The following is a 21,773-nucleotide window of genomic DNA, read 5'->3' on the forward strand; positions in this document are numbered from 1 at the left end:
TGTTCTATGTTCCACTGTTTTAAATGGCCCTCTTCTGGTATCATGAATTCTTTTGAAAGAAGGCTCCAGATTAACCCTGCACAATATTTACCATCTTGTCTACATTTACATGGTTCTAAGATTGCAGGATCACAGCTGCTTTCAGGCATTCTTCATAATTCAACCTTTGGATGCTGGAGATCAATGTTTGCCAGATACAACCAGGGAAAATTATTACTGCAATATTCAAATATTCATAACACCATAATGTTATTTTATTCATCCTAAATTCATCAAATTCACACTGGATAATGTCATCTAACAGTTGTGTTTAATGATTAAAATATTCTATGGGAATCTCCAAAGGAAACACTGACAATTTAATAAAATAAAATATCTTGCAACAAATTAATTTATTGAAACTAACCATGTTTATAAAACAAAAGCAAACATCAACACAATTAAAGCACAAAATATCACATTGGAAGTTAGCAAGTTTTAAGTCTGTTCACATTTACAATCAACAGTATCAACTTTCATGGAAAGGGCAAACAAAACCAGGATTAAGGTGTAGAATTTCACATGCACCATACTCAAAGACAAGGATTATTCTGAAGATGCAGCCCCCTCTGCTGCTTGATAACGGAACTTCACAAGTATCTTAAATTGAGATTTAAACAGCAGGTTTTGTTCTTCACAGTACCATGATATATCCTGATTCTACTACATAGTCTCAATGTTTATTGCTGGTAACGTTAGTTACAATTTTATAAAATGTGTGCGCTTTTACAGGATGGAAAGGAAGTGGTCCTGAGAGAAATTTCAATTGTTGTATACAATTCCCTGATTTTCAGATGTCAGATAATTTCTAATTGTTATAAAATTAGGATATAATTTCAGTAGTATCTCTCATTCTTTGCCACATAAAATCTAAACTAGAATACGATTTCTAAGGATTAGGCAAACTCATATTACTTGGGCTTATTAACTACTCCCACTTTGTTACTTCATCCCCAACTTGCAGCAAGGTGTCAGGCTTATTGTATATTGAGAACAAATTATCATGTGACAATTATAATAGAAGATAAACTCATTTGCCATGAAACCAAACTATACTCAAATGTTTAAAATGTTTAACGCTTGTGTTTGAGTGGATAATGTAAAATCTATACTGATAAGTACCAATGTTGATTTATTTTAGGCTTTGAGGAGAATGAGTGTGCTATTTTCTAGTTTGTTTAACAACCTTTGAAGCATTTTCACAAATAAGTACATTTAAATTATCAAGACTTTTCTTTACGCACCACTATAGTAAATCAAATTATAATGGTATCTTAAAGAAATGAAGTCACATTTTAGAAAACGTATTCCCGGGTAAAAGATGGTAGATAAACAACACGTGATAAAGGACAGTTAACCATAGTCAACAAGGCATCTTGTGTTCCAAGTGGAGTTACCTTCATAAAGTATAACAATTGAAGCTAATCCATCTTGTTCTGTGAAAAGAAGAATTAAAATATCTGTAACGTTGCAAAAGTTAAGTATATCTGAATTATTACTTAAGAATTTATTGCTGTTTACCTGGAACAAACCTGCTGTGGAAACGATCACCATACCTCCCAATTTTGCTCCAAAAATAAATGCTTTTCTCTGGATCAAACACTGTCTTAAATGTGAACACTGTTCTTACTGACAGGTTTGTTTTGTATTTATTTGGCTTATCAATCTAGAGATCCATCTACATTTACAGAAAAATACTTAAAATTTATTACTTTTTAAAGAAGAAAGAAGAAAGCCCTTAACTCTGAGTGGAGTCATCCGGATGCCGTCATGACGGCGTTTCTTTTAAGCAGGCTTTCTTATTTTTACGAGGCCGAGTTGCTAGCTCGACGCTCAACCTAGCATGGGTGGAAAGCGTGCAAGGGACCCTGCTGGATTCAAACTTGGGAGCCTTCGCTCCAAATTCCGGCGCTGATGCCACTACGCCATCAGCCAGCACTTTTTAAATGAATCGAATAAAGTTTGCTCTCCAAAATATAGCTATTTACAGATTGATTAAAAACACTTCTGTAGAAAATCACTGTACATATAAAACACTTCCTAGTTCAGTGTAAAGTGATGCTTTCTAAAACAAAGTTTCATAAGAGTCAAAAAATAAACCAAAATGATATCAGAAGATTAATTTGAGTCTTCATAAGACAGGCTGATTTTATATGAAAGGAAAAGAATTAGCTGACAGCATCAGAGTCAATAGGGATAATATGAGTACTCTGTCCAAAGATTGCAATGAAATACCACTATCCTCAAGTGTGACCACCTCGCTTCACCATAGTTTCACGTATTTGTCTATCAAGTTCACGGATAATCCGGTCCTCGTGCGTATATACCCCTGTCCTTAGCAAAGTGTCTCTTTCTTCTATGAGCCGTGTGAGATAATTGTCCAAGGCTTCATCTGGATGTTGAACATGATCTCCAGCCTCTTCCCCACCAGTAAGAGGTCGCTGCACAGAGGCTTGTTTTTTATCTTCTTGCAGTTTTAACCTGATAAATCAACATAAACAATTAACAGTTCAGAACGTTTTCTTAAAACAGCAATTTCAATGTAGCTCTGGCTATCTCAACTTTTCTCTGCTGTAGCTATGTTGATACCGCTTCGATATCAAATAAAGGTAGCGTGCAGTCAAATTGTCAGGAAGGGCAGGCAGGTGATGGGACTTAGTTGCAGCCAACAGGCTGAGTATCAAAACATTAGGGATGCAGAATCAGAAGGGATAGCAAACATGGTACTCAAGGTGTTGTATCTAATTGTGCGTAGTATAAGAAATAAGGTGGACGATCTTGTTGCACTATTACAGATTGCCAGGTATGATATTGTGGCCATCACTGAATCATAGCTGAAGGATGGTTGGGTTGGGAGCTGGATGTCCAAGGTTACATATTGTATTGGAGGGATAGGAAGGTAGGCCGGCGGAGTAGCGTGGCTCTACTGGTAAAGAATGGCATCAAATCAGTAGAAAGATGTAACATAGGATCAGAAGATGTTGAATCCTTGTGGGTTGAGTTAAGAAACTCCAAGATTAAGAAGATGTTGAGGGCAGTTATATACAGGCCTCCCAACAGTGGCTGGGAGGTGGACCACAGATTACAACAGGTAATAGAAAAGGTGAGTCAAAAGGACAATGTTATGGCAATTATGAGCGATTTAACATGCACGTCGATTGAAAAAATCAGGTTGGTAATGGATCTCAAGGGAGTGAGTTTGTTGAATGCCTAAGAGATAGCTTTTTAGAGCAGTTTGTCATTGAGCCTACTAGGTGATCAGCTATACTGGATTGGGTGTTATGCAATGAACTGGAGGTGATTAGGGAGCTTAAGGTAAAAGAACCCTTAGGAACGAGTGATCACAATATGATTTGAGTTCAACTTGAAATGTGATAGGGAGAAGGTAAACTCTGATGTAGCAGTATTTCAGTAGAGTAAGGGAAATTACAGCGGTATGAGAGAGGAGCTGGACAAAGTAAATTGGAAGGAGCTGCTGCTGGCAGGGATGTCAGTAGAGCAGCAATGGCATGCATTTCTGGAAAAAAAATGAGGAAGGTGCAGGACATGTGTATTCCAAAAATGAAGAAATACTCAAATGGTAAAATAGTACAACCATAGCTGGCAAGGGAAATCAAAGCTGTTGTAAAAGCAAAAGAAAGGGCATACAACAAAGCAAAAATTAGTGGGAAGATAAAGGATTGGGAAGTTTTTAAAAACCTACGGAGAACAACTAAAAAAATCATTAGAAGGGAAAAGATGAAATATGAAAGCAAGCTAGCGAATAATATCAAAGTAGATAGTAAAAGATTTTTCAAGTATGTTAAAAATAAAAGAGAAATGAGAGTGGATATATGACCGCTAGAAAATGAGACAGGAGAAATAATAACGGGCTACAAGGAGATGGCTGATGAACTAAATATTTTGCATCAGTCTTCACTGTGGAAGACACTAGCAGTATGCCTGATGTAGTATGTGAAGGAAGAGAAGTGGGTGCACTTACTATTACAAGAGAGAAGGTGCTCAAAAAGCTGAAAGACCTAAGTGTACATAAGTCACCCGGACTAGATGAACTACACCCTAGGGTTCTGAAAGAGGTAGCATAGGAGATTGTGGTGGCATTAGAAATGATCTTTCAAAAGTCATTGGACCTGGCATGGTGCCAGAGGAATGGAAAATTACAAATCTGTCACTCTGCTCTTTAAGAAAGGCAAAAGGCGGCAGAAAGGAAATTATAGACCAGTTAGCCTGACCTCAGTGGTTGGGAAGATGTTAGTCAATTGCTAAGAGTGAGGTAATGGAGTACTTGGTGACACGGGACGAGATAGTACAAAGTCAGCATGGTTTCCTTCAGGGAAAATCATGCCTGAGGAACCTGTTGGAATTCTTTGAGGAGATTACAAGTAGGATAGAAAAAGGGGATGCAATGGATGTTGTATATTTAGACTTTCAGAAGGCCTTTGACGAGATGCCACACATGAGGCTGCTTACCAAGTTAAGAGCCCATGGTATTACAGGAAAGTTACTAACATGGTTAGAGCATTGGCTGATGGGTAAGAGGCAGCGAGTGGGAGTAAGAGCATCCTTTTCTGGTTGGCTGCCAGTGACCTGTGGTGTTCCACAGGGATCGGTGTTGGGGCCACTTCTTTTTATGCTGTATATAAATGATTCAGGTGATGGAATTGATGGATTTGTTGCCAAGTTTGCAGATGATACAAAGATTGGTGGAGGGGCAGGTAGTGGAGGAAACAGGTAGGATGCAGAAGGACTTAGGAGAATGGACAAGAATGTGGCAAATGAAATACAATGCTGGAAATTGCATGGTCATACACTTTGGTGGTAGAAATAAATGCACGGACTATTTTCTAAACAGGGAGAAAATCCAAAAGTCTGAGATGCAAAGGGTTTTGGGAGTCCTTGTGCAGAACACCCTAAAGGTTGATGGTGAGGAAGGCAAACGCAATGTTAGCATTCATTTCATGAGGTCTAGAATACAACAGCAACGATGTGATACTGAGGCTTTATAAGGCACTGGTGAGGCCTCACCTTGAGTATGTGAACAGTTTTGGGCCCCCATCTGAAAAAAGGTGTTTTGGTATTGGAGAGGATCTAGAGGAGGTTCACAAGCATGATTCCAGGAATGAAAGGGCTATCATATGAGGAACGTATCAAAACAACGTTTGATGGCTCTGGGTCTATACGCACTGGAATTCAGACGAATGAGACAGGGGACCTCATTGAAACCTTTCGAATGTTGAAAGGCCTACACAGAGTAGATGTGGAAAGGATGTTTCCCATGGTGGAAGAGTCTAGGACAAGAAGGTACAGCCTCAGGATAGAGGGGCACCCTTTCAAAACAGAATTGGAGAAATTTCTTTACCAGTGGTTATGGGGAGAAAGCTGTGAGCTGGAGGTGAGGAGGAGAAAAAACCGGACCAGCTATGATTGAATGGCCAAGCAGATTCGATAGGCCAGATGGCCTAATTCTGCTCCTATGTCTTATGGTCTCATAAGAGGAAGGAGCACCAAAAAGAATGAAGCATGTAAATGGGTGTTATTTAAATACAGTATGAGGCAGTGAGATGATAGGGATTTGTGCCAGTCTTTGAGCTCAATTTTTCCTGCAGCAATGTGGCCAATGTAAGGCACATTTGCAAACAAAGCTTGGGGGAGTTGGGGTGGGGGGTGGGGATGGCACGAGGAGCTACATAATGTTGGACCAATGGAATACTCGGCCAAATTGTGCTGAACATGGTCTGCTGCCCAAACTGGTCACCAATAGCTCGAATTTGCTTCAGCCCATGTAGCGCAGTGGTTAGCAGACGCTATTGTAGCTCGGGGCATTGTGGAGTTCAGAGTGCAGTTTCGCCACTAAAGCAACACACATCAAAGTTGCTGGCGAACGCAGCAGGCCAGGCAGCATCTCTAGGAAGAGGTACAGTTGACTTTTCAGGCCGAGACCCTTCGTCAAGACTAACTGAAGGAAGAGCTAGTAAGAGATTTGAAAGTGGGAGGGGGAGGGGGAGATCCAAAATGATAGGAGAAGACGGGGGGAGGGATGGAGCCAAGCGCCGGACGGGTGATTGGCAAAAGGGATGTGAGGATCATGGGACAGGAGGCCCAGGGAGAAGGAAAAGGTGGGGTGGGGAGCCCAGAGGATAGGCAAGGGGTATAGTGAGGGGAACAGAGGGAGAAAAAGGAGAGAGAGAGAAAGAATGTGTGTATATAAATAAATATTAATTCCACACCCCATTCCCATTCTGATATGTCTATCCACGGCGTCCTCCACTGTAAAGATGAAGCCACACTCAGGTTGGAGGAACGACACCTTATATTCCGTCTGGGTAGCCTCTAACCTGAGGGCATGAACATTGACTTCTCTAACTTCCGCTAATGCCCCATCTCCCCCTCGTACCCCATCCGTTATTAATTTATATACACACATTCTTTCCTTCTCTCTCCTTTTTGTCCCTCTGACTACACCCCTTGCCCAACCTCTGGGTTTTTCCCCCTCCTCCTTTTCCTTCTCCCTGGGCCTCCTGTCCCATGATCCTCTCATATACCCTTTGCCAATCACCTGTCCAGCTCTTGGCTCCATCCCTCCCCCCTCCTGTCTTCTCCTATCATTTTGGATCGCCCCCTCCCCCTCCCACTTTCAAATCTCTTACTAGCTCTTCCTTCAGTTAGTCCTGACGAAGGGTCTCGGCCTGAAACGTCGACTGTACCTCTTCCTAGAGATGCTGCCTGGCCTGCTGCGTTCACCAGCAACTTTGATGTGTGTTGCTTGAATTTCCAGCATCTGCAGAATTCCTCGTGTTCGCTGTTGAAGCAATCTTTGAACGTCCTCCCTGTGGAATGTGTGGGTTTTCTCTGGGTCCTCTGGCTTCTTCCCAAAGACGAAAGACGTACCAGGTTGGTTGACTGGTCATTGTAAATTGTCCCGTGATTAGGTTGCTGTTAAGCAGGTTTGTCAGGGTTGCTGGAGAAGCATGGCTCGAAAGACTGGAAGGGCCTACTCCACGCTATATCGCGAAATAAATGAATAACTGACACACTGACAGAAAGCAGTCCCATAAAGCAGAGTGATGCAAGTGGCAGCTAGGTCACAGGAAATATGCACTGGGACTTCCTTTCCCCTCCGCCACCCACCCAAAACATGCTGACATTCTTTGATGGCTTTCGAGCATCAAAGGTCAGTCACATAGTACAGAAAAAAGCCCTTCAATACACAGAGTCCATGTGACCATGTACAATAATCCTATCGTAATCCCATTTCAGTTTTTGAGTAAGTGACACAAGTGACTATTGAGGGTAGGTAGGGTTGTGGATGTTGTCTACGTGGACTTTAGAAAAGCATTTGACATGGCCTCTCATGGTAGGCTGCTCAAATAGATTGGAATCCATGGTGAATTCGTAAGTTGGATCCAAAATAGGCTTAGTAAGAGGGTGTTTTTCTGATTGGAGATCTGTAACCAGTGCTGTTCTGCAAGGAGTATACATGAATGATGTGGTTGAAAATTTAGATGGTCTGATCAGTAACATTGCAGGTAGCACAAAAATTGCTAAGTAATGGACAATGAAGGTTAGTAACAGATACAGATATGTGGGTAGAAATGGCAGACGGAGCTTAATCTCAACCAGTGTAAGGTGATGCAGTCTGAGAGATCAAATTAAAGAGGAAAGTATACAATAAATGGATGGACCCTTTGGAATAGTGGTGTACAGAGGGATCTAAGGATGCAAGTTTATAGCTCCCTGAAAGTGGGACACAAGTGCAAAGTGTGGTAACGAAGGCATATGTTTGCCTTCATCAGTCATGGCATTGAGTACAAAATGTTGCAGTTGCATAGATCTTTGATTTGATCACATTTGGAGTATTGTTTGCAGCTCTGGTCACCACATTATAGAAAGGTTCATGAGAAAGATCCGAGGAATAAAAGGATTAGAGTATGAAAAACTTGATGGCTCTGGGTCTGCATTCGCTGGAGTTTAGAAGAATGTGGGGGGATCTCAGTGAAATCTATTGAATATTGAAAGGTCAAGCTAGACTAAATGTGGAAAGAATGTTTCCTATAGTGGGGGAACCTAGGACCACAGGGCACAGCCTCAAAATAGAAGGACATCCCTTTAGAACAGACATAAGAAGGAATCCCTTCAGCCAGAGGGTAGTGAATCTGTGGAACTCATTGCTCCAGACTTCTGTGAAAACCAAATCATTGGGTATATTTAAAATGGAGGTTGATAGATTCTTGATTAGTAAGGGTGGCATAAGTTACAGGGGGAAAGCAGCAGAATCATTTTGAGAAGGATGATATGGGATGGAATAGCAGAGCAGACTTGATGGGCCAAACAGCCTAATTTGCTCCCATGTCTTATGGATGTAGACATTTTGGAAAGGGTGCAGAAGAGGATCAGCAAGATGTCTTCTGGATTAGGGTCTATTATCTCTAAAGAAAGGTTGGATAAAACTTGGATTATTTTCTTTTGAACATCTGAAGCAGATAGATGCTATGATAGGAGTAAATGGAATTATGAAAGGCATATAGAGAAGACAGCACAGCACAGGACAGGGACAGACCCTTCCGCCCACAATCTTGTGCTGAATTAAATTAGTAAATCAAATGGCCAACTAAACTAATAACTTCTGCCTACACAATGTCTATGTCCTTCCATTTTCCTCACATTCATGTGCCTATCTAAGTATCTCACAAAAAAAAGTCCCTCATGTAGCTACCTCTACCACCATCCCAAGTAGCGAATTCCAGGCACCCAACACTCAGTGAAAAAAAACTTGCCCCTCGCATCTTCTTTGAAATGAACACTTCTCACTCTAATTGCATGCCCTTGGGTATTGACATTTCAATTCTAGAAAAAAGATACTGTCTTTGCCTTTCATAACCTTATAAATCTATATCAAATTTCCCCTCTGCCTCCACTGCTCTGAGTTTGTCCAACCTCTTGTTATAGCACATGCTCTGTAATCCAGAAACATCCTGGTAAACCAGTTCTGCTCCACTCCAAAGTCTCAACATACTTCCTATAAAGGGGTGACTGCAACAGTGTGCAATACTCCAGATGTGGCCTAAAAAGTGTTTTAAAAAAGCTGCAACAAAACTCCCTGATTTTTAAACTCAAATGCTTCAACTAATAAAGGCAAGCATGCTATATGCCTCTTTAGCCACCCTATCAACCTATGCAGCTGGTTTCAGGGAGTTATGACTTGGACCCCAAGAACCCTCTGCTCAACAGTTAAGTGCCTTGCCCTTAACAGTGGACTGTCTCTTTACATTTGATCTACCAAGGTACAACACTTCACATTTGGCCAGCGCCGATCTTCCAATTCTCCATGTCCATCTTGGTAAATACTGATGTAAAGTACTCAGTGGGTCCTCACCCATATCCCCTGCATCCAAGCAAATGTTCCTCCTTTATTCTTGAGTGTCTTACCCTCTTCCTAGCTAACCTCTTACTCTTAATGTATGTACAGAATGCCTTGGGATTGTCTTTAATCAAACTTGCCAAGGACATTTCATGGCCCCTCCTAGCTTTCTGAATTCCCTTCTTGAGTTCTTTTCTGGCTTCTTTATAATCCTCAAGGGCTCTGTTTGATTTGAGCTTCCTAAGCTTTACGTACTTTTCCTTTTTCTTCTTGACTAAATTCATCTCCTCTCTTGAAGTCCAAGATTCTCTTATCTTGCCATCTTTATCCTTCCTTCTGACTGGAACATACCCGCTATGTATTTTGTGCAGTTTAGTCTTTACATACCTTCCACATATTGGATGCAGACTTGTTCAAAATTAGCTGTTCCCAGTTAACTTTCCCTAGTTCCTGCCTAATGCTCTCGTAATTTGCCCCACTCTAATTTAGTACCCTCCCAAAAGGTCAATCCTTATCCTTATTTTATAGCTATCTTAAAACTTGAGTTGTGGTCACTATCTCCCTAACTGCTCACTCACTGAAAGATCAGTCACCTAGCCAGATTTATTACCTAACACGAGGTCCAGTACATCCCTCCTCTTGTTGAACTATCTACATATTGATTTAAGAAACCTTGCTGGATTCACCTAACAAATTCTGCACCATCTAAACCTCTTGCACTAAGAAGGTCCCAGCTTACATTAGGGAAGTTGAAGTCTCCCATGACAACAACTTTATTGATTTCACACCTTTCTGTAATGTGCCTGCATATCTATTCCTCAATGTCCCCGTGGCTATAGAGAGAGCAATTGAACCCTTCCTGTTTTTGAGTTCTGCCCATATAGGCTCAGTGGATGAGCCCTCCATTATTTCCCCGCTGAGTGTAGCTCTGTTGTTTTCCCTGATTAGTATAGACTCTTTTCCTCATGTGGAAACATCAAATATTTGAGGGCATAGTTTTAAGATGAGAGGGGTAAAATTAAAAGGAGATTCGCAAGGCAAGTTTTTACTTCAGCAGAGACTGGTTGGTGCTTAGATCACGCATCAGGGGATATTGTACAAGTAGATGATAGCAAAGAGGCATTCAGACATAGACATGAACAGGAAACAAAGGCATACAGACCATATGCAGACAGATGGAATTAGCCTAGACTGGCACCATGGTTGATGCACACATGAAAAATCAAAGAGCCTTTAGCTGTGCCATGATATTCTATGTTCATACAGTCAGACTTATACACAATAGACAATAGGTGCAGGAGTAGGCCATTCAGCCCTTCGAGCCAGCACCACCACTCATTGTGATCATGGCTGATCATCCACAATCAGTACCCTTTTCCTGCCCTCTCCTCATATCCCTTCACTCCGCTATCTTTAAGAGCTCTAACGCTTTTTTGAAAGAATCCAGAGAATTGACCTCCACTGCCTTCTGAGGCAGAGCATTCCACAGAACCACAACCCTGTGTGAAAAAGTTTTTCCTCAACTCTGCTCTAAATTGTCTACCCCTTATTCTTAAACTGTGGCCTCTGGTTCTGGACTCCCCCAACATTGGGAACATGTTTCCTGCCTCTAGCGTGTCCAACCCCTTAATAATCTTATATGTTTCAATCAGATCCCCTCTCATCCTTCTAAATTCCAGTGTATACAACTCCAGTGGCTCCAATCTTTCAACATATGACAGTCCCGCCATCCCGGGAATTAACCTCGTGAACCTACGCTGCACTCCCTCAATAGCTAGAATGTCCTTCCTCAAATTTGGAGACCAAAACTGTACACAATATTCCAAGTGTGGTCTCACCAGAGCCCTGTACAACTGCAGAAGGACCTCTTTGCTCCTGTACTCAATTCCCCTTGTTATGAAGGCCAACATGCCATTAGCTTTCTTCACTGCCTGCTGTACCTGCATGCTTGCTTTCAGTGACTGATGAACAAGGGCACCTAGATCTCGTTGTACTTCCCCTTTTCCTAACTTGACACCATTCAGATAGTAATCTGCCTTCCTGTTCTTGCCACCATTAGTTATCCACATCGATTCCCCTCATCTCCACATTAGGAGCAATCTAAAGTGGACAATTAACCGAACAACCTACATGTCTTCAGGTTGTGGGAGGAAACCCACGTGGTTACAAGAAGAATGTGTGAACTCCATACCCACAGCATTGGAGGAGAGGTGGCCCTGGGTATCTTGAGCTGCGAAGTTGTAGCTTTACCAGCTGTGCCACCCTACACTCAACAGTTTTCAAATGTCTCTGATAGTGACATTTACACTTTAAATAAACCTCAATAATTAGTTAAAAATGGACAAATCTAAAACTACAGTAAATAAAACATATGAGAAACAACTTCTCTTTTTATTCAAATGAAAGGAAGTGTACTTCTTATGCCTTGGAGTTCTGGCAATGGATGCTAAGGACATCCAGCCTCTCCAAACTCAAGTACAGCAGCCAGCCAGGAATCGGGCATGCTGACATCTGACCTGCAGATTTTTAGATTCCATACTTCAAGTGACAGGCACAGACAAACTAACGAACAATGACACGTAACCAGCAGTTCTCTACAGAATTACTGGCTAAAGGCAAGCAATACAATGCCCCATCTGCCACATTGCTGCCCTAGAGTACAAATGGAAATAGCTGTGGAAATAGTGGATAATTAGTTAATTGTTTACCAGAATCCTACAGGTTGCAATCATGAAATAGTTGCTACAAATTAAAGGGTTCCAAATGTAAGCACACTATTTAATAAAAGGATGGAGAGGGATGGAGAGAGACCAGTTCAATTAAGGGACTGTATTAAAGGGGATACAAGGAGACTTGGAAAATACCCACATAGCAATTAGCCAAAGATATCCCGAAGTTCTAAAAGGAAAATTATGTTGGACAACAAATGGTTCAGTTATAACAAAAAATAAAAAAGCAATTAAAGATATAATGATTATTCAAAAAGTTGGGCAGTCCTCATTGGTTAAGAACTGGTAATTTTCTCTTTCTTCTGCAAAGCTTTCCAAGTTTTGAGTTGATTAATCCACTCCCAACCTTCTATCCTAATGACAGGCATTTTACTCAAGCCAAAGTGCTAGATGAAAATTTGACATGCATCTGTCTCAGTCTTCAGTTGTTTATTTTCTTAACGAGTGTACCCATATGCTACCAGCAAAGACTCATAAGTAGAAAAGCAAAATGATAGAGATAGTGGAAATCCAAGATGTAAAAAGCAACAAATACTGCATATGCTTAGCACTTCAGGCAGCATCTCTGAGGGAAAACAGCTAACACTTCAGGTAAACAACCTCTGATCAGAGCTCAATAGTATAGTAAAAAGCAAGTTTTAATATGCAGAAAGAAATAAACAAGAGAGGAAAACTTAAAACAAAGTAAAAAGACAAATGGAAATCTTTAGGAGAAAACAACTGAATTTCTTGGTATTATATAATTTCTCTTTATAGCATGCATAGATCAAATTTTCTAAATGTTATACCATTAAGATCAAAACCAAAGACAATGCTAATTAGACACTGCACTTCATTTTTCTCTAGTACCTGTTCAATTCATTCCTAATTTCCTCCAATTCTTGTCGGTCAGTTTTAACCACTTCTTTTTCCTCTGCTGCAAGATATCGTAACCTCATATGTTCCAGTTCTTGCTGTTGCTTTTTGAGTCTTGCCATGGCATTTTCTTGCTCACGCTGAAACAAACAAAATACTGTCAAGTGAGTAACTGCTTTGAGTTCAGATAAAAATAGTTGATGAATAATTAAACCAGAAAACAACTTATTTTGCGGCTTTCTTATGGTTAAAAGAAATTAGCATTATTTGAAACTTAAATTACACATATTATTATGAATTTTAGGAAGCACTAAGAGCATATTTACGGTGTAACAAATCAAAAACTGAAATTAGAATTTTATTATAGGGCACATTTATCCTTCCTTAATTCCGAAGCAAACCATACCCCAAAGAATAAAAAGTCTTCAGTCACAAACAGTTATCTCAATTGAACAATGCACAATTATACATTGAGTCAGATTTCATATTACTGTGTGTGTAAATAGGCACAATCTTTTATCAGTGAAAAAATACAAGTGTTATGGAAATATAAAATCATATATTAAAGGAGCTTGTCTCCTCTGAAAGCTTCCCAAAAACAGAAACTCTGATTTGATTCACCGTTTAAATTCATTAAAGGCATTAATTTCTTGAGCCATTATACCATTGATATTTCTTGCACTGCTTATATCAATTGTTTTCAATTCAGTTGGTTAAAGATTGACTGAATTACACACACTATTTAGATATAAAATATCCTTTACTTTTTAGCTGGTTAATTACAGGAACATTGAGTGCAAAATAAATTCTTGGAGATTCAATGTAAAGGATGAGTCTAACAACATTCAGAAGAAAAATTTAATCCAGAATGTTCTTGAATGTCCTGCCTTCTCCAACGGGATCCCACCACCATGCACATCTTTCCCACCCCCCCCCCCCCCCACCAACAGCACTTCTGGGTGGCCTCGTATACATCGGTGAGACCTGATGTAGATTGGGAGACCACTTAGCCAAGCACCTACGTTCCGTCAGCCAGAAGTAGGATCTCCTAGTGGCCACTCATTTTAATTCAACTTCCCATTCTCATACGTCAATCCATGGCCTCCTCTACTGTTACGATGAGGCCACACTCAGGTTGGATGAACAACACCTCGTATTCTGTCTGGGTAGCCTCCAAACTGATGGCATGAACATCGATTTCTTGAATGTCCGGTAATGCCCCACATCCCTCAACATTCCCCACCCCCTTTTCCATCTCATCTCCTTGCCTGCCCATTGCCTCCCTCTGGTACTCCTCCCCCCTTTTCTTTCCTCCATGGTCTTCCGTTATTTCTTATCGGAATCCCCCTTCTCCTGCCCTGTATCTCTTCCACCATTCAACTTCCCAGCTCTTTACTTTAACCCTCCCCCTCCTGGTTTCACCTATCATCTTGTGTTTCTCTCCCCTCCCTCCACTTTTAAAATCTACTCAGCTCTTTTGCTCCAATCCTGCCGAATGGTCTTGGACTGAAACATTGATTGTATTTTTGTCCAGAGATGCTGCTTGGCCTGCTGAGTTCCTCTAGAATTTAGTGTGTGTCGCTTGGATTTCCAGCATCTGTTGATTTTCTCTTGTTTGTGATTTGATATATTTGCTGCTCATATTATACTTCAAACATTAGTCTGCTAAATGTTCCAAACAGAATCAGTGATGCTTCTAAAATTATTTCATGATTAGGATTGAGAACAAATGGAAAAAATATTTTTGTTTAAAACCTTGACATTAGAAAAGTTTAATCCAGAGACATACCAACTAAAAAGTATGGGATCACGTCTGCTGGGAGGAGAAATTGCTCCTCGTATTAGTGTATGACAGGAGATTTAACATGGTGTTGATTGGCTTGAGAAAGGTTATAAGGAAGTGGCGAATCAGGATTGCTGGGATGGTGAGACTCAAAGGGCCCATCTATGAGAAATGGCTTTTCTTTAGCAAAGTTCAAAGCATATTTATTATCATCAAAATATATATATATGTCACAATATGCAACTGTGAGATTCATTTTCTTAAGGGCATACTCAATAAATTCATAATAGAATAATAACCATAATAGAATCAATGAAAGGCTACATCAACTTGGATGTTCAACTAGTAACCAAAAGACAACAATCTGTAAATACAAAAAGAACAATAATAAATAAGCAATTAATATTAAGAACATGAGATAAAGAGTCCCTAAAAGTGAGTATATAGGTTGTGGAAACGTCTTAATGACGAGTCAGGTGAAGTTATCCCCTTTTGTTTAGAAGTCTGATGGCTCACTCTAAACAGTGTCCTCAATTAAACCACAAGGGGTGATTGATAAGTTCGAGGCCTACGGTAAAGGAGTCAATTTTAGAAAACCTAGAACCTGTACATTTATTTTTCAGCATAGTCCCCTCCTACATTTACGCACTTAGTCTAGCAGTTGTAGAGCATACAGATCCCTTCTTTGTAGAAGTCAGCGTCTTGGACTTCCAGCAGTGGTCCACAGCAGGGGTGATTAATAAGTTTGTGGCCTAAGGTAGAAGGAGATGAGTTAATCAGCTCTCGTTATGTGCACGTGCAGTTCAACTCTGGGTGATTATGCATGAAGTTTGAAGTTAATAACTTATATCCTTCTACTTTAGGCCATGAACTTATTAATCACCCCTGCTGTGGACCACTTCTGGAGGTCCAAGATGCTGACTTCTACAAAAAGGGATCCATATGCCTTAGGCCACAAACTTATCAATCACCCCTTGTAGATGGTTGGACTATCCCTTAGAACTGATCCATTACTTTGTCCTCCAATGCCAAAGGTTAACTGATTCGCCTATAAGTACTCCATTATTTCAATCCTCTAATACCTCTGCTGTAGCTGAGGAAGATTGAAAAAAATATGGCCAGTGTCTTCACAATTTTCTCCCTTACTGATTTTCATAGTTTGTGATTATTCAGATGTAACAATTATTTTTCAAAGATACTAGACCTTTTATTTCCTCATTTATTATGTTAATCCCATAACAATCCCTCCTTAATTACAATATTTGCAAATATTTCAACCTTGTGCAAAATAGTAAGAGGATGAATCCAATAATGATAGACTACTAACCATGTTGGTGCTGAAAGATCCAGAAACAGAAATCAGGGTTAGAATTAGCAGTCATATGGATATGGGTGGATCGATTATAGAATGCCAGCATAAACCTGTTAAAGACAAATCATGCCTAACTAACCTGGCTGAGTTCATAATGAAGCAGTGAAAAATGAAGGAAATGTAATTATTGTTGCAAGCCTAAATTTCCAGAAGGTACCAGAGAAGATACCACATTTTTATGGCAAACCTATCATTAAGTCAGAGGGGAATGGAATACTAGGGGCCATAGCAGAATCAATAGAAAACTGGCAAAGTAACAGCAAATGGATGGTTTTCAGTTGGACTGTAGGGAAGTGCACATTGAGGTTTCCCAGGGTCTATACAAAATCATTCTTTTTTAAAGATATGATTAATGGTTTGAACTTGGGTATACACAAATTAATTTCCAGAATAGAAGATAACACTGAACTTGGAAGCATAGTGGACTGAGGGAAGTATCAACAAGCTTTACAGAGATATAAACAGTACAGTTGAAACAATAGTGGTTGAAATTTAAAGCTGTTAAATGTGAAATGTTACATTTTAATAAGAAAAATAGGAAATATAAAAAAGGTATCATTTTAAAAGAGGTACCTCATATCTATGTTTTTGTATATGTGCATATTTGATATAAACTTCCAGGACAGGTTGAGAAAGTGGTGTGTGTACATGTACACACACACACACACACACAAAATGAAACACTAGTTTGGTCACAGCTGCAGCATTTAGCCCATTTCTGGGTTCTATGATCTGGGAAAATTTTGCATCGAGATTTGTCAAATTATTGAGGGATGAGGTACTTCAGTGACATAGACAGCCTTGAGAAATTGGGGTTGTTCCCCCTGGATTATAGGAGACTGTGAGGATATCTGACAGAAAAAAATGTTTGAAAACATTAAGGGATCAGATGGAGTAAATAAGGAGAAACTGTTCAAGGACTCCAGTATCAATGGAGAGCAAATGAAGATGATTGGCAAAATAAAAAGTGAAAGAAGAATTCTTATTTTGGAATGCAAACACTAGCTAGGATCTCGACAACACCAGAATATTAATGGATTTAATCACAGCATTTAAATTGAATCTGAAAAGAAATAATTTCCAGGGCTTTGGAGAAAAAAAAAACTGGCTATGTTTCATGTACAAACCCCATTTCCAGAAAAGTTGAGATATTTTCCAAAATGCAATAAAAGCAAAAATCTGTGATATGTTAATTCACGTGAACCTTTATTTAACTGACAAAAGTACAAAGAAAAGATTTTCAATAGTTTTACTGACCAACTTAATTGTATTTTGTAAATATACACAAATTTAGAATTTGATGGCTGCACACACTCAACAAAAGTTGAGACAGAGTTATAATAAGATTGAAAAGTGCACAGAATATTCATGTAACACCGGTTTGGAAGACTCCACATTAAGCAGGCTAATTGGTAGCAGGCTCGGGAATACTTCGGAAAACCATTGTCACTCAACACAGTCCGTCGCTGCATCCAGAAATGCAACTTGAAACTGTATTACGCAAGGAGGAAGCCATACATCAACTCTATGCAGAAACGCCAGCGAGTTCTCTGGGCCCGAGCTCATCTCAGATGGACTGAAAGACTGTGGAACTGTGTGCTGTGGTCAGATGAGTCCACATTTCTGCTAGTTTTTGGAAAAAACGGGCATCGAGTTCTCCGTGCCAAAGATGAAAACGACCATCCAGATTGTTATCAGCGAAAGGTACAAAAGCCAGCATCTGTGATGGTATGGGGGCGCATCAGTGTCCACGGCATGGGTGAGTTGCATGTATGTGAAGGTACCATTGACTCTGAGGCGTATATTAGGATTTTAGGGAGACATATGTTGCCATCAATGCAACGTCGCTTCCCGGGACGTCCAGCAGGACAATGCCAGACCTCATTCTGCACGGGCTACAACAGCGTGGCTTTGTAGACACAGACTGCGTGTGCTTGACTGGCCTGCTGCCAGTCCAGATCTATCTCCTATTGAAAATGTATGGCGCATCATGAAGAGGAGAATCAGACAACGGAGACCACGGACTGTTGAGCAGCTGAAGTCTTATATCAAGCAAGAATGGACAAAATTTCCAATTGCAAATCTACTACAATTAGTATCCTCAGTTCCAAAATGATTAAACAGTGTTACTAAAAGGAAAGGTGATGTAACACAATGGTAAACATGCCTCTGTCCCAACTTTCGTTGAGTGTGTTGCAGCCATCAAACTCTAAATTTGTGTATGTTTACAAAATACAATTAAGTTGGTCAGTAAGACTATTGAAAATCTTTTCTTTGTACTTTTGTCAGTTAAATAAAGGTTCACGTGAATTAACATATCACAGATTTTTGTTCTTATTGCATTTTGGAAAATATCCCAACTTTTCTGGAAATGGGGTTTGTAGAACAATTTTGGACTCTACTTGTTCAACTGCTTATTACCTTGTTATAATTGTCATTTACTGTTCAGGCAAGTTGAGGGCATTTCAATTTCTGTGTCCAATATATCGACCAAGGGTCTGGACAGTTGGGAGAAAAGTATCTGTCCAAAAATATCAAACACTTGCAGTGGTAGTATTTATGCAATTAAATAATATACAGGAGCAGAATTAGGGGATTCAGCCCATCGAGTCTGCTCTGGCATTCCATCATGGCTGATTCATTTTCCCTTTCAACTACATTCTCCTGCCTTTTCCCCCCATAACCTTTTGATGTCTTGACTAATCAAGAATCTATCACCCTCTGCTTTAAAGATATGCAATGACTTGGCCTCCCACAGCCATCTGGGTAATTAATTCCAAATATCCACCACCCTCTGGCTAAAGAAATTCCTCCTAGTCTCTGTTCTAAATGGACATCCTCCATTCTGAGGCCATGCCCTCTGGTCCAAGACTTCACACTACTGGAAACATTCTTTTTACATCCACTCAACACAAGTCTTTCAATATTCAATAGGTTTCAATGAGGTCCCCCCTCATTCTTCTAAATTCCATTGAGTACAGGCCCAGAGCCATCAAACATTTCTCATATGTTAACCCCTTCATTCCCAGAATAATTCTGGTTAATCTCCTCTGGACCCTCTTCAATGTCAGCACATCTTTTCTTAGATAAGGGGCCCAAAACTGCTCACAATACTCCAAATATAGTCTGACCAATGACTTAAAAGGCTCAGCATTATATCCTTGCTTTACTATTCTAGTCTCTTGAAATGAATGCTCACATTGCATCTGCTTGTCTTACCACCAACTCAATCTGCAAGATAATCGTTAGGGAATCTTGCATGAGGACTCCCAATTCACTTTGCATTTCTGATTTTTGAACTTTCTCTCTGCTTAGAAAATAGTCTATGCCTTGATTCCTTCTACCAAAGTGCATGCACATACACTTCCCTACACTGTACTCCATCTGCCATTTCTTTGCCTATTATCCCAATATAAGTCTTTCTGCAGACTCGCTGCTGCCTCAACATCACCTGCCCCTCCACCCATCTTTGAATTGTCTGCAAACTTCTCCACAAAGTCATCAGTTCTGTCACCCTAATCATTGACATATAATGTGAAAAGGAGAGGCCCCAATATTAACCCCTGCAGAACACCATTAGGCACCAGCAGCCAACCAGAAAAGGCCCCCTTTATTCACACTCCTTACCTCCTGGCAGTTAGCCAATCTTCTATCTATGCCAATCTCTTATCTGTAATTTCATGGGCTCTTTCCTTTTTAAGCAGCCTCATGTGCAGCACCTTGTCAGAGGCCTTCTGAAAATCCAAGTAAACAACATCCACCGACTCTCATTTTTCTATCCTGCCTATTATTTCTTCAAAGAATTCCAACAGATTGGACAGGCAAGATTTCCCCTTAAGGAAACCATGCTGACTTTGGCCTATTTTATCAAGCCTCCATGAACCCTTAAGTCTCATCCTTAATAATGGACTCCATCTTCCCAACCATTGAAGACCGGGTAACTAGCCTATAATTTCCTTTTCACTCTCTCCTTCCCATCTTAAAGGGTGGAGTGATATTTGCAATTTTCCAGTTCTCCAGAACCATTCCAGAATCTAGGGATTTTTGAAAGATCATTACTAATACCTCCATAATTTCTTCAGCTACCTCCTTCAGAAACCAGGGGTGTAGCCCATCTGGTCCAGAACACTCCAGACCTTTCAGCTTCTCCTTAGTAATAGCAACCACATTCACTTCTGCCCATCACTCTTGAATTTCTGGCATACTGCTTGTGTCTTCCACAGTGAAGACTGATGCAAAATACTTTTTATCCCCCATTACTACCAATCCAGCATCATTTTCCAGCCGTCTGATATTCATTCTTGCCTCTCTTTATAGATCTGAAAAACTTTTTGTATCCTCTTTTATATTATTAACTGGCTTGCCTTGATCTTTGACCTTTTCTCTCCTGATGGCTGTTTTTAGTTGCCAGCTGTCGCTTTTTAAAACCTTCCCAATCTTCTAACTTTCCACTAATTTTTGCTATATTATTTGTCCTCTCGTTTGCTTTTTTGTTGTGTTTTCCAGTCATTAGGACCAGCTTTCACCCCAACTCATTCCAGAATGCTGAAGGTGTGGTAATTAATCCTGAATATCATCAAATGAAGATGGTTAGATTCCCTCTACTGTGATAGTCACTGGCTGGATTGTTTCATGTCAATTACTACGTCATGCGTGGAAGCTGTCAAGGTTTGCTGTATATGTGTGTCTATCCAAACTACAAATCACTTGTAATTTGAAGTAGAGATGAAACCGCAACAGAGGAAAATTAATTTATTTGTACTTTATTCAACGTATGTTAGAAACTCAATGAAAACATTAGCTGCTTTCTTCCCGCACATGCTGCTTGACCACTTGGGTTCACCCAGCATTTGTTTTTGTTTCAGATGCCATCAACTGCATTTTTACTGGTTTTCCTATATTTATACTTTGTTTGTTTTGCAGCTCATATTTGCCTACACTTCATTATTTCTTATTCTCTTTCCTCACATCTATTCACTCACAGTATTGACATTTTGATCATTATAATTCTCCATTCTGACAACATTCCAATACTTTGTTATTTATTACATAAAAAATAGCCAGTAAAACAAAACTCAAGCCAACTTTGTTCCTTTATAGTAAAATTTTCTGATTTCCAATGGCTTCATGATGGATTAACTACTTCCATAAAATATAAGTGCATTAATAATTTTGTCAGAAGACATTTAATGACTTATTTTGAATGGGAATTCTGGCTGCCTTTTTAGCTGCTTTAAGATAGATTAATTTCATAAAATATCAGAATGACTAGAAGAATGAATAAAAGGTCATTTGAATATCAAAATATTTTTCTTTACAGGTAAGTCTCAAATATCAGATTATTAATAATTACATCATCCATTAAGGTAAAAAGAAAACTTTGAGTTCCTAAGGTACAAGATCATGGTATGTCTTGATTAGTAGATGTGGAGAGGATGTTTCCTCTCATCTGGTGGATACTTTTCTCAAAAAAAAAGGCTCTCTCAGTTAAGGCAAAAATAATGAAAAATTTATCCTCAGAGAATCTTTACGATTCTTGTTAAGCAATGAGATGAAGAAGGACAAATTAGTTTATTCTGTTCCAAGTTCATACTATTTATTTGGCAACAGTGACATTGACAGTTAAGGTGATAGCAG

General features: G+C 39.8%; 1 protein-coding gene across 3 annotated transcripts in view; it reads right to left on the reverse strand.

Moving 5' to 3' along the window:
• Nucleotides 1–410: 410 nt before the first annotated feature.
• Nucleotides 411–21,773, reverse strand: part of cep120 (centrosomal protein 120) — a 93,426-nt gene continuing 72,063 nt past the window's right edge. For 2 of the 3 annotated variants that reach the window (XM_072281474.1, XM_072281473.1), the window contains exons 20-21: nt 12,976–13,121; nt 411–2,520 (exon numbers count right to left, since the gene is read on the reverse strand). In XM_072281474.1, the coding sequence (XP_072137575.1) occupies nt 2,283–2,520; nt 12,976–13,121 (384 nt within the window). In that variant the 3' untranslated portion in view covers nt 411–2,282. The remainder of the gene's footprint in view (nt 2,521–12,975; nt 13,122–21,773) is intronic. The other variant, XM_072281475.1, reaches the window with a different exon arrangement.

The sequence above is a fragment of the Mobula birostris genome, chromosome 17 (genome assembly GCF_030028105.1).
Source record: "Mobula birostris isolate sMobBir1 chromosome 17, sMobBir1.hap1, whole genome shotgun sequence".
NCBI classification, from domain to species: Eukaryota; Metazoa; Chordata; class Chondrichthyes; order Myliobatiformes; family Myliobatidae; genus Mobula; species Mobula birostris.